Consider the following 14,574-nt stretch of genomic DNA (forward strand, 5'->3'; position numbering starts at 1 on the left):
ATAATATAAGTAAAAGATGACAGTTACCCCCCCCCCCTTAATCTCATCCCCTCATGGTAACTCCTGTGAATAATTTAGAGGAGACCCTTCCAGACTGAATTAGACTGATGCTTAAGAACACATATACTGACAGTTTGACAGCTTCTTACAAAGCTAAATAGTCTCACCTTATGATCCACCAATTCCTCACTTAGTCATTTACCCAATTAAATTAAAAACCTATGTCCACACAAAAACCTGCACAAGAACGTTTATAGAAGGCTTTATTCATAATCCCCAAAACAGGAGCAATCAACATGTCCTTCAATAGGTAAATGAATAAACTGTACATCCATACAGTGAAATATTATTCAGTGATAAAAAGAAATGGCCATCAAGCCATGAAAAGTTATGGAGGAACCCCAAATGCATATTGTTAAGTAAAAGAAGCCAGTGTGAAAAGGTTACATCTATACTATGATTCCAACTATATGACATTCTGGAAAAGGCAAAACTATATAAAAAGAGTTAAGAGAACAATGGTTGCCAGGGGTTTAGGCAGACTGATAAATAGGTGAAACATAGGGAATTTTTAGGGTGATGAAACTGTTCTGTATTGAAACTGTAATGGTAAATACATGTCATTATGTATCTGTCAAAACTCATAGAAGTGTACAACACAAAAACTGAGCCTTAATGCAAACTGTGGACTGTAATAAGATATCAGTATCAGTTCAATAATTGTAATAAATGTATCACTAATCGAAGATGTTAATAAAAGGGGAAACTGTGTAGGGTGGGTGGGTAGGGGTGTGGATGAATATACTTTATGTACTATTTCCTCAATTATTCTGTAAAGTAATATGGTATTAAAATTAAATATATCAATTATTTTTAGAACACATATAAAATTATTTTAAGTATGTACTTCCAGATACATTTGAGTCAATTTTTATGATTAGAATTAACACAAATACATTGTTTCAATGTAACAGAACCAAAAATGACAAGGACCAAAGACACCTGATTTGTTTCAGAGATTCTGAGGGGTTCATAAAGAAAAAAGATCATTGGAGGATTTGAACAATCACAGAACCATATAAAATAAAGATAGTATTTTAATACTCAGCTACACCACGCAGAAGTCTTCAAAACATAGGTAGTTAAATAAAAAGTAAATACTGTAAGCTCTAACACCCACTGACAGAGTAAATACATAAATGTCAGTCTCCATTTTGAAGACATATTTCTTTTCTCTCCAAATGAAGAATTGATGGGCAAATGGTCTTACTCAGTAATTTTCCAGCTGGATTTTTAAAACAGAAAGCAGTACCAGGCTCTTTTATAATGAAAGGCAAAGAGGCTTTCAGAAAAAAGATATTCTAAACAGAGACTTTACAGATTCAATGTACTAAATGGATCTTTCAGATATTTAACTATACAATTTCACACTAAAATCCAAAGCAGTAATACTGATATTTGAAACCAAACATTTCCCCGCAACAAGTTAAATGTGATACTCTCAAGTGTTTTTGTTTTTAACCTTAACACATAAGAATCTGAAGATTCTGGATTATGCTTACAGAAGGAACTAATAGAAAGAATACAGCACTTCTACAAAAAGGATCTAAATATATTTCTGATTCCTACTCATTTTAGTAGTTTATTGGTATACACTTATATTGAGCATAAAAGTATACCAAACACTCAAATCCTAGTAAAATATTTTACTATAGTAAATCTCTTATTTAACTCCTAATAATCAGGAATTGAAATTACAGTGGAAAAAAGATTAACTAATGGAATCAATGTCACCATAAGATCCATAAAATAGCCTTTCCAGTTAATTAAGTTTCTACTCGCATTGTCAAGGCAGTTCTCTTTAATTTCTTAAATTAATATTTTCAAGTCAATTTACTACTGGAGAAGTATTTTAACTCAAACTCTTGGATTTTTAAATTCATAGTAAAAAGTTATCCCTAGATTTTCACTTGCACCAAGGAAAAAAATTAAAGATGCTAATCTTTCTAACTAAGCCATTTATATTTCAACGTTACCCAGCTGCCATTTTATCAGTCAAGAACTTTCTTATATGCTGTGAAATTTTTAATGTGACAAATAATTAAAGTTTTCTAACACATTTTAACTACAGGTTTTCAACAAAGAATAAGAAGATATGACTTAATGCACAGTACATCTCAGTAGCCATGAAGTTAGAAGGTAATTTCTTTGAACGAGGGTAAAAAAATGAAACTGGTAATGACAGTCATCTAAAAGCTAGAGCAACCCATATGGTCACCATGAAGATAAATGAGGTCAGCTCTTGTATTCCACTTTATTGTTCTTCACATTAGGCTCCTCATCCTATCTTGTTAACTTCCTCCCAGCATATTTTTATGGTTACAAAACTTTTCTATGAAGCCAACTGGGGGGCATCCGTTTTAAATATGCCCCCTTCCACCAAAAGTATTTTTTAACATAAGAAAACCCGATGGCCCAATATTTAACAAGCAATCTCTAGTGGCCAGTGACTACTCCTCAGAGTCATTATTATGTATCCTAGAATAAAGAATACGAACTTCAATACAAAAGTGACAGCACAGTAAGGTCTGAAGGGATGCAAAATAGCTGGTTTGTCCACAAAAAAAGTAAACAGTCATTTATGTCATAGAATGTAAAACTTCTATACATGATTTTTTAATGTAACATTGTTTCTGACTGGTTTTCATTCATTCCACAAATATTACTGAATACTTACTATGTGCCAGGCATTATTGATACTGGGCGTGTAATGAAATAAAACAGTTCTTGTCTTCAGGGAGCTTTTATCAGTTGGAGAGACAGAGAAGTGAATAGTAAATACAACATAGTGTGAGAAATGCTCCCAAGGTGGTAAGACTAGAACGTAGCAGCATTCTGAGCCCAGTTAAAGTTGATTGGAGAAAGCTTCCAGGAAGAAGTCTAAAATGAGACTTAATGAGACTACCTGGGAGGAGTGAGGTATAAGGGATTACAATACAGCAGAATTCCAGGCAAAGGTATAAAGAAAGGAGAAAATATGGGCATTTCAAAAGTAAAATTGTCTTGTATTTGGGAACCGAAGAGTATAAGGAGGGTATGGTGAGAGTTAAGATTCCTTTGAAGCTCAGCACAGACTGCACAGACTATCACCCGCCATCCTCTTGTGGCAATTACCTACTAACTCCCTGGTGACCGTTCCTTGTTCCCATATGACTTCATAGCCCTGGCTCACAGTCTTCCTCTCTACCCACCTCTTGCCACCATTCTTAGGAACCTCAACATACAGATCTCCTCTCTGACTTCTGATTTTTTTACCTTCTATCTGAATTTTGGTTTCAAACATTGTACTTTCTGATCATAACCTTTTATCCTTTCAGCTCACTTACTCTAGTCCTCCCATTCCAGCGATTCTTCCACCTCATCAACCCAATGCATTCCCCACATTCTCCCTTAACTTGTAAGGGTTCTGTGGTTCATCACTCTATTCATAATCACTCTCTTGCAAACATCCTTAACTTCCTTACCATTCTTTCTCTCTATATATTAACCTGACAAAATCCTAATCTCATTAAACCCAACTACCCACTAATTTCATACTGGTATCAAATAGCTAAATGTTAATAGGAAAAAAAAATGATAAAATGAGGCTAACTGGTCTTAATTTCCAATCATAACACAAATCTCAAACTGTAGCTTCTCCACTAGGTTTGATTTTTCCACTCTTCAGCTCTTCATAAGGACCATTTTATTGTCTTCAAACCTTCAATAATGCCTCACCCTCTTTGGTACTCCCTCCTCTCTTACCTATCTTGATGATGGAATTTCACCTTTTCTTTATCTAACATTCTCCTTTAACAACTATCTCCAGGACAAATCTCTTGAATGAACTCCAGATTCCTAAATCTATAGAAATATGACAGGCATCTTAACCCTAACATGTCTAACAGAACACTCAGTGATACCTGCTCCACAAACCCATTCATCCCCACATCTTCTCAATCTAAATAAAAGTTATGGCATCCACCCAGTTGCTTAAGTCCAAAACCCAAGGTCATTCTTCATTTCTCTCCTTCACAATCTTTGCATCTGATATGTAATCAGCAAATCCTGATGACTTAAAAATATAAACAAAACACATTCACTTCCCTTTACCTCCTCTGCAATGCTCTAGTCCAAGCGTGTCTCCATTAGAAATTGGTAAATATTTAATGTGAAATGCAAAGAAATAGTAAGTTGAGGATAACTCCTAGTTTCTGGATTACACAACTGAGTAGACAGTGTGGTCCCATTCACTAAGATGACAATCACAGGAAAATGAATACATTTTATGGGGGAGGGCAGTGAAAAGGCGTAGACAATGGGCTCAGATTTTGACATATTTAAATTTTAGATTCCCATGGAAAACTAACTGCTGATAACCCATTAGCCACTTAAGAGGCAGCTCCTGAAGCTCAAGGGCTAACCTGGACTGAATAAAGATTTGGGCATCATTAACATTACTGAATCTAGGCAGGTACATGAGATTTCTTAGGAAGGGTATGTTGAGTTTTAAGAAAAGAGTCAAGAACAAAATCCTAAAAGTTACCCACATTTAAGGGATAGTGAAAAGAGACAAAACTAAACTACTCAAGAGATACTATTCTATTAGAATTCCAGTTAGAAAAAACTTTTGGAAATCATCTAATTCAATCTCCTTTCTAAAAAGCAATGCTCTTCTACTTAGTCTACAGTCAACCTAATACATTAATTTTTTGGATAACCTTAGTTATATAAATACTTCTTTCTGATAAGCAAAACCTACTTTCCTATAATTTCTCATTAGTCCCAGTTTTGGTCTGTGAGACAATATTTAGTCCATTCTTCCTAGAATGACAAATGAGCCCCTATGGTAGGCTGGGGGCCTAAGGTTCTAATTTTAACCATGCTCAGATCAAAATATAAAAGCCCCCTTCTATCTATGGATAAAACATGCTAACTTATTCAACATGCCATCATTGTGGTTTCCATTTACTTTGACCTTGTGCTCAAAGTTTGATGTTCAAAAAGTGATAGTAGTTAAAATTAGATTAATGATATTACAGATGACTTCATTTTTCATATTCTATAAAGTTATGATTTTTTTAAATTTAAAAATAAATATCAAAACCCCCTGGCTGCTGTGGTTCAGTGGATTGAGCATCGGCCTGCAAACCAAGTGTTGCTGGTTCGATTCCCAGGCAGGGCACATGACTAGGTTGCACATTAGGTCCCCAGTTGGGAGCGTGAGTGAGAGGCAACCACACAGTGATGTTTCTCTCCCTCTCATTTCTCCTTTCCCCTCTCTCTAAAAAATAAACAAACAAATAAATAATTTTAAAAAATATATTGAAAGTGTTATATTGAAAACACAATGCAATATTTTATCCTCTGACAGGAGCAAAGTAAAGTGCTTCATTTTAGTTCTACTGTAAATCCTTTTGGGAAAAAGGGAAGTTATAAACACTACACATATTATAAACCATATAAGTTGTTATGTAAATTTCAAAGAAATCACTTCCAATAACATTATCAAATTTAGGATACAAAGTATAATAAAAGAGGAGCTGCTTATAGTATACCCTCCACATTTAAAATTTAAAATAAAGATGAGTAATTCATTATTTTAACATTTATTCATTGACTACCTCTTATGCATTAGATAGTTTAAGTATGAGAATGCTGGTGACAGTAAAGATGTACCTGCCCTGTTGCAAGGGGACAATTTCTCAATGGAACAGATTTTACATCAATACGGGAAAGTTTTAAAAAGAAACTGACTGCTTCAAAACATAGTATTTAAATAAGTTATTTAAATAAGTTAAATGGCCATTTCCCAAGGCTAGGGCATGTGTGAGAGGTCCTTTGTGGAGCGGTTATTTCCAAGCTGTCTTCCACACACAGTTATAGAAGACTTCCATGGCAGGAGGACAGACTGCAAGTTTGCCCCCACTATCAGGTAGACACAGTCGAAGCCTGAGGCCTGCCCATTAGGGTGACCCCAAATCTGGCCACATGACTTACATCTCAGGACACACTAAAGCCTTAGTCTATTAGGATGCTTGTCTCTGAAAGAGTTTTTCTAATACTTTCCTAATACAGATTAATTTGTATTGAAAAATGAGATCCTTCCAGAAGGTTATTAAATTGTAATTATCTGGAAGTCTTAATGGAGAAGGAAAGGTTTAAGATTAAAAGAGGTAGAAAAGATGTGGCCACTGAATCACTGTTGGTGGGTGCAGCTTCTGTAAACTCACAACACTCCCGGTTACTTTTAAATGATAAAATAAACTTAACGAATAATAACTGAGGCCTGGTCAGTGTGGCACTATTGGCTGGAGTGTCATTTTGTAAACCGGAAGGTCATGGATGTGATTCATGGTAAGGTCAGGGCACATGCCTAGGTTGTGGATTTGGTCCTGGTCCAGAGGCATATGAGAGGTAACCAATCGATGTTCCTCTCCCTTGCTTCCCCTTTCTTAGCATGTCCTCATGTAAGGATCGAAAAAGAAAAAAGGAATAATAACTGAAAGCTGTAATCAGTTTCAATGGAAGGCAAAAACCAGAAACTGTCAAAGAAACATCTGTGTGTCTCATTTCCTTTTCCCTTCATAGCTAAGGGGCTTCAAGGAGTGATCTACATTCCCTCTACTTCCTTATTCATAATTCACACCTCAACTCTTTTGAACCAGTAATGAATCCTTTCTACTTACATGACCACTCTGTGGCTCATTCCTTCAAAACGTATTAAACACATACTATATGCTAAGCACTGTGCTAGGCTAGCTGATTCAGCAGTAAACACAAGGTCCCTGTTCTCCTGCACTTGGAGTAGAGCAGGAAGACTGACAGCAACAATGAGTGATGAATGATGAGTATTATAGTAAGAAATCATACAGCAGATAACTTTGATCTATGTAAGGAACAAAAAAGGCCTCCCTGAAAATGCAATGTTTAAAAGGAAGCCAAAGGGCAGAAGATAAACACATGAACAAGAAGAAGAGGAAGAGCATTTCAGGAAAAGGAAATAGTACCTGAAAAATCCTGAAGGTCGGAGTACAATGCACATGAAGAACTGAAGGAAGTTCAGAATGGCTAGCCTTTTGTTATACGGAGGGCCTTAAAAGGCGTATTTTTCTAGGACTTCATTCAATGGACAAGGAGGATAAAGGGGGAATGACACAAAACCCAGATTAACATTTTTTGGAAAATCAATTTTTCTTACTGCAATCATAGTGGAAGGCAACAAGAATGAATGTAGATGATAGAGATGGGCTCTTGAAACTCTTGATACCTATGAAAAGAACTTCCTTATACCTCTCTGTTTCTTCTCAGACACCTTCAATGCATAGTCTCTTCTGCCACTCTAACACTACAGTCTTTCCTCAACTCCCCTACAAACTCTACAGGGTGACCTCACCTATACTTCATAGGTACCACCCCCATAATGTGATGATGACTTCTAAACCTGCATCCCCAGTCCAGATCCCCAAAGGCCAGAGCTGTATTTCCTACCATTTATTAGACATGTCCACCTATGCAATGCCACATGCTCAAAGCCAAACACAAGATCCAGACCCCACAAGTTTGGTTAATTCTGTTGATGGCACCAATGTAGTCACACAAGTCAGAAATTCTAAATGCCATTGATGACCTGTTTTTCCACCAACAATCATCAGGGAATTTTGGTCATCTTTTAACATGATTCAAAATCCATCTTTTCCTTTCATTTCCAGTATCGATGCCTAAATTTGTACTTGCATAAATTTTCATCTAGATTATTCATTACCTGGTTCTTACACTTCCAGCACCTTTGTCTAATCCTCTACAGCAGCAGTTCTCAACCTGTGGGTTGCGACCCCTTTGGGGGTCGAACAACCCTTTCACAGGGTCGGAAAACACATATATAATTACATATTGTTTTTGTGATTAATCACTATGCTTTAATTATGTTCAATTTGTAACAATGAAAATACATCCCGCATATCAGATATTTACATTACGATTCATAACTAACAAAATTACAGTTATGAAGTAGCAACAAAAATAATTTTATGGTTGGGGGTCACCACAACATGAGGAACTGTATTAAAGGGTTGCGGCATTAGGAACGTTGAGAACCACTGCTCTACATCATGAAAGAGCCCCCCTAAAATGTTTCCTCAGTTTACAGGGAAGTCCAAATTCTTTGACATGACACACAATGTCCACTATGTGGTTCTTTTCTGCCAGAAAACCGCCTGTGTTCTCCATCTACAGAATCTCTGCCGGGTTTGGTCACACCAAACTTGGATGTAGATGCAGATCCCTCAAAATGCACTATGGTTTCTCAAGCTGCCAGGTGTTGGCACACTATTCTCACAGCCTGGTATATCTTCCCATCTTATCCATCTGGAAATCACGTTGCCTTCTTTTAACATTCAGTTAATGCCCTTTCCTCTGTTAATCTTCCCTGGTTTACATCACAGTTCTCTCTTCTCCTCCCTTCTCCTGTCCCCCAATAAAGGGAGAATTAGACATTTCTTCTACTATGGCACTTACCAAATTATGACTGTTTACATGTCTGTTTTCCTGACTAAATTATATATTCCTTGTTAACAGTGTACTTTCTCATGTTTGCATCCCTATACCCTAACATATAGTTGGAACTCAATAAATATTTCTTAATTAAGTGAGTGCTTACAGAAGTATTCTGATGTATCAAGCTTTGCCTTTATAGAATGGAATCTTGAAACATACTTCAAAGTGTCATAAGCCATTCAAAAATTGTGAGTTCTGGCTTGAAGGAGAAAAGGGAGATATGTAAAAGAGAGACTCACTAAAGTGAACCAAGTTTATCACAGAACCCATGTGATAAGACTACATGACAAAAATTTCTACACAAATTATAACATTATTTATAATTTAAAATTATTTTAAAACTGGAAACAACAAATATGAAACTTAGAATGACTAAATAAGGGCTTGTTCAATGGATCTTTTTAAAATGGTACTTTTGAACAATATTTAATAACCAGGGAAAATGATGTTCATTCTAATCGACTAGAAAAAAGAGCTGTATCATAATTCCAATTTATAAAAGCCATTTTTAGAAACATATTGGTTTAAAAATATTTAGGAAGAAAGCTTGAAATAAACTATATTAAATTATTAACACTGTTTATCTTTGGGTAATTTTCTACAACTAAAGTCATTCAACAAATATTTATTGAGCATCTAGCTGTCTGCTATTGTACCATAATAAGCAAGAGATATATGTTGCTGTCTTCCTGAAGCTAAACATATTATACTTTTATAATCAATCAGAAAAAGCAAAACAGGTTAGGAAAAAAAGGGACTGCCCACTCCATATTTATATTCCATGTGAGGTAAAAATGATTCCTAGAACTTCTCTGGAACCTAGGAGGGGAACAATTTTGATAGAAATATTTGTATAAAGATCACTTAAATGTCATGCATTGGGACTGTGAACTGTATTACAATACAGTAATTTTTAGTAAACACTCTATTCCTTGTCATAATTCTAGGTGCTGTCATACAGTGAACAAAACAGATAAAACTCCTGTCCTCATGGAGTATGTTAGTGGATTGAGATAGATAATAAACAAGAAAAAAAAATAAGGAAAACATTATGATAAATGGTGATAAAGGAAAACAAAGTAGGGGAAAAAGATGTAAAGGGTGTAAAAGCAAGTGGATAAGACAGCAAGTGAGGCTGTCGGAGGAAAGACATTCTGAGCAAAAGGAATAGCAAGAACAAAGGTCCAAAGGTGGGAATATGCTTATTATGTTTAAGGAATCAGGCTAGTGTGGCTAGAACAGAATGAAGGAATGGGGAGAGTAGCAGACGAGGTTGGAGAGAGGGGATGCTGGAGCTTCCTGGAAGAGCATTTCAGCAAGGCTTTCACGGACAGATAGGATAGCAACAGATTTCAATGAGGGCAGGAGGTGATTCCAGGTAATTAGAACACAGGAAAACAAAAGACCAGGAACCAGAGTTGAAGATGTTTAGGAATCAGAGGCTTGCCGCCTAGTGTGTGAGTACACATGTAAAGGTGAGGGAACATGAATGTGAGGGAAGGGGATCGTGGGAGAAGGGGTGGTGGTAAAGGTGGCATATGCTAAATATTCAGTCTTTGATCCTCTGTTTAGGAACTGTTGAAGAGCGACATGGGTATAGGATGAAAGGCAAGTATTAGCTGCCCCTTTAATATAACCCTTTTATTCCCTGGCAAGAATAAAATCCTGCTCCAGAGAGCTGCTTTAAGTTGTTATATTTTTAAAGAAAAAAGGGAGAGGTCTTGGATTTTGGGGGGGAAAACACTTATACATAGTGAATCATAAGACAAAGATGACTAAAAAGTAAGGCTGAGAAGGCAAACAGGAATTTCAATTTTTTAAAAGAGCACTCCAAAAAATGACTAATCCATGGATAAACAGCTGAGTTAATCACCTCTAATTCTACATAAAGAAAAAGAGGATTCTGTTGTAATTATCCACTTTGAATTCAAAGGTATACAAGGCAAAATCTGGGACCTCCCTCACAATTAAACACCCCATATCTAGAACAGTGCCTAGTACAGAAGATTCAAATGTCTATTTAAGGAAGAGAAAGCCTATCCCTTCAGTAGGATCAAACAGTGCAAGAGCTGTCATAACATCGCCTTAAATTGTTAATACGTATTCAAAGAGAGCATATTGAACAAAAGCAAAAAAGTGGGAAGAAAGAATGTTTTCCTTCCATATTACCCCCCTGTGCAAAACAACAACATACCCCAGAGGAGTCTACTGGTTAATTACCACTAGGACATACAAGGGCCTTTGAGCTACACGCAGAGGGGTTGTTTGGAATAATGGAATATATGTCATGATTAAATCCAATAAACAAAGCTATTGCAAATTAAAGAAAATTTCTTTTAATTTACTCATGAGTTGCATTAATGCTCTCTTTTTGAACAGAAAACAAAAAGCACGAGGCGATATGAAAAAATCTTCTTTTGAGCCTTTAAGAACTTTATGGATTTAGGGAATTGGGTTTTCTTCTCTATGTTTTCTTAGATCCCAAATTAAGAGTAAACTCACCCTCATCAATTTGTCTCAAATAATGCAAAAGAGCACAATTAAAAATACGGCAGCTCTTATGCACGCTTGGTCATGAGATACTACAAATCCCAGAAAGGGGGTGGGGGGGAGATCATTGACCATACAAATGATGAAACTTCTGCCAGGAAAAGCATCTTTCTGCATAGGATAATGTTTGTGCTCACATCATTTTGACCTAGTACTAGACTGTGTGCTGTTAAAATCGAGAGGCAGGGTTCATACTTTTAAAATTAAGCTCACTGATTTTAAAGCGTTTTTTGAAATGCAAATATCAGACTGTCAATATTCTCTCCTGTCTTCCACGAAGCATTTTTCCATGCTACTACTAGAACATCCTCAAGTGCAACTCCGTAAGTAGTTTCAATTACCTTCAATACTGTAAGCAGGTGTTAAAATGCCTTTATACCACAAAAAAGTACAACAGTGGTTTGCAAAGGTGTGGTTAGTTCTGCTTCAGGGTAGCGATTTGAGCAAGCAATGAATATCGGGTGCTCTGAATGGAGTAAACGGCACCCCGGCCGCTTCATCTCCAAGATGCAACAATAAAAGCATGCTCCCCCGCATACTTTGCCAATAAGTGGCTCTCTTCCCGGGAGCCACTGACCGCAGGAAAAGAGCCCGGCTTCGGGCCGGGGCCATCCTGCCTCACCTTATAGACGTCCCCGTACGTGCCGCTGCCGACCCTCTGGACGAGTTCGTAGTCCTGCTGCGGGTTCCGCCTCAGGATGTCCGCGGCAGGCCGCAGCGGGGCCTCCATCTTCGCCTAGCGCCCGGCCCCCGCCGGCTCTGCCCGCGGTGCCCCGATTCCCGCTAACGAGGACGAGCAGCGCCGCTTCCCAACATGGAGCCTCTGCCCGCAGCTCCGCCTGCACAAGGGACAAGCAAAGGCGGGTCGGCGCAGCGGGCTACGACCCCAAGCGGCCCAGCCCCCTTCCCTTCCGCCCCGCCGGGGGCCGCGGATAAGCGGCCCAGAAAAGGTCCCCAGCGCCCTGCAGCTTCGGTCCGGCCGCAGCCCTTTCCCTCCTCAGCCGCTCGCAAACTGTCCGGCCCAGCTCCGCCGCCAGCCCGGGCCTGGGGCCGACTCGGTACCTGAAGGGGGCGGCCCCGCTTTGTTGAGCGCCGCACCCGGGACCTACTTCCTCGCCGGCGCCTGCGTCCTACGTTCCGGCGCCTGCGTCCTGCTTCCCAACGCCCGCCCGCCAGCCGCTGCCAGTCTTGCGCCGCCGACTCCCGTTGCACCGCACGTCCTCTCGCAGTCAGCGGAGGCGCGTACGGGTCGCTCCTGCCGTCGCACCACGTTCCCACCCGGGGCTGCGTCACCGGGAGACACGTTCCCGGTTAGCGTGGGTCGGCGCCCAGAGGCCCGCCCGAGTGCGCCAGCCGTGGGACCAGAGTGCCTCCCTCAGGCCTGGTCGGGACACGACAGCCCCTTGGGCGCGTCCCTGGCCAGGAACGACTTTTTAGGGCCAGGTTCTGCTACCCACTCGCAGAGATTAGGGACATCCCTGGGCGTTCGTGGGCCGACGGGCCTCCGTTAAACAGCCCACATTTCGTCAGGTAAACTTAGTGACGGGTAGAGGGAGATGGGTGAGCACGAGGGCGATGGGAACGCAGCCCTCCCAGTTCACGGAAAAGGTACGTTGAGGGCACTGGGCCAGAAGTAACCTGGCAGTGGGGCGCTGGGAAGGAGGTGGGGAAGTGCCAGGTTAACTAAATCGCGGCACACCCTACTGCACCTTCCTGTTTTGCAAACTATTCCCAGTGGTACCAGTTTAAGGCTGGAGTGCACACCTGAACAACCTGTCTTCTACGGAGTTTTCCCGAGACATTTCTGAAAACTTGAATTCCCAGGAAGTCTCAATGACCTTTATTCCTTTTGGACCCACGCGCTGTCTCACCGCGGGTGTTGTCCTCTGATTGAATCAGAAGTTCTGCAGAAGCTAAAACAATGGCAAGGACCACAGCCTGGTTCTGGTTCTAGCACCTTTTCAGTATATAATCTGGGAAAAGACGTCGTATTTGGCAATATCTCACTATCCTTATATGCAACTTGAAAGGGATCTGGTTTGCGCCTGACATCCGAGAAAGTGTAAAGCATTTTTACAGGATTATAAAGAGGGTAATCAGATATAAGGTTTTAAAATACTTCACAATACACAGAATATCAAAGAGGAGTTGAGAAAAGTGATTTGGCTGGTATCTCACAAGCTGTTTTGCAGTTTCAGTTCCAGTCTTGTTATGAAGGTAGCAACAAATTTGCTGGATTTATGTATACTGGCAAAGATATTTCTAGAGCCCAGTAGAAGTTTTGAACAGAAAAGCCAGATTACACTCAGCCAACACTTTAGTGACTGAAAAAATGAAATAAAATAAAAAAAGAGCAAGTTCCAGACGTTGGCTTGTGGTTTTGAACATCCAGTTCAATTCTGTTCATGGGCAATATGCTCCTTGTTGATCATTGTAATCAATTGTATAATGTAGAAATTAAATTCACACCTTAACAGGACAGGGTATATGTATTTTCTTGTGCTTCATACACAAAGGGCACTTATTTACGGAACATAAGTACGCTCAGACTTACATGGTCTGTGGACAAAGCCTATGTGTCTGCTCTATTGAAAAAATTGTTGAAGAAAACAGTTCCTTCTTTCAGAGCTTCTTGGCACTTGTTTTGGTGGGCACATACTTTTGGCTTCAATGACTCAAAAACTTTTCAAATGTTCTGTTAGTATCCTAGTACTTGTTAACTGTCATAGATTCTTTTTTCTTTTTTCTCCTGTGACCCAATAAGCATTGATCCTTTCTCTAGTCTGAAATATATTTATTCTTATTTATACCCGCGTCCACAAAGAATATGAGGCATTATACAGAAAATAAATACAATAACAACACAAGACAAAAATCAATAAATGAGGCAATGGATATGATGTTAAAGAGAAGGAAAATAGGATAGTGAAACAACGTAACAAATTAGCCAAAGCAGAGGGCTTTATAGTGTTTCTGAGATCACAATCAAGAGAGGGGCATATTTTTTTCCCCCTGATACTAAGGCTTCAGAAAAATTTACCTCATAAGCCTTCATAAAGTGGAAACTTTGAATTCCCAGTTTGAATAAGGATATGTCCTTCTGATAATCCTTCAAGCATTTTATTCTTCAAACACAGTGTTTGATATGAATTAAGCAACAGAAAATTTGAGATCATGGATTTCAACAAGACCCTGAAGTGAAGATACTTTATGTTGCCAGTAATGGTAGATCCATATGCTTTGACTATCCACTCAGAAGTAGACAGCATGAAAAAAGTTGAGATTCTACATGGTAGTTTAAAAATGTCTGCTATAATCATTATTTTACTTGTACCACAATTCATGCAAAGAGGAAAGCATTTACTTTATACTAACTCCAAAAGATCTTAAGGATTTTTAAATACTTACTGGTTGAGTTAATTTTAATAA

General features: G+C 38.9%; 1 protein-coding gene across 2 annotated transcripts in view; it reads right to left on the bottom strand.

Annotated features, from left to right (window-relative positions):
- Positions 1-12,449, bottom strand: part of MAP4K5 (mitogen-activated protein kinase kinase kinase kinase 5) — a 96,388-nt gene extending 83,939 nt beyond the window's left edge. Inside the window, exons 1-2 of one of the 2 annotated variants that reach the window (XM_090270848.1) lie at positions 12,255-12,449; positions 11,768-11,984 (exon numbers count right to left, since the gene is read on the bottom strand). In XM_090270848.1, the coding sequence (XP_090126974.1) occupies positions 11,768-11,875 (108 nt within the window). In that variant the 5' untranslated portion in view covers positions 11,876-11,984; positions 12,255-12,449. Of the gene's footprint in view, positions 1-11,767; positions 11,985-12,207 lie in introns of both variants that reach the window. The other variant, XM_090270847.1, reaches the window with a different exon arrangement.
- Positions 12,450-14,574: the final 2,125 nt, after the last annotated feature.

Source organism: Furipterus horrens, unplaced genomic scaffold (genome assembly GCF_987537825.1).
Source record: "Furipterus horrens unplaced genomic scaffold, mFurHor1.1.pri manual_scaffold_3, whole genome shotgun sequence".
In the NCBI taxonomy this organism is placed as follows: domain Eukaryota; kingdom Metazoa; phylum Chordata; class Mammalia; order Chiroptera; family Furipteridae; genus Furipterus; species Furipterus horrens.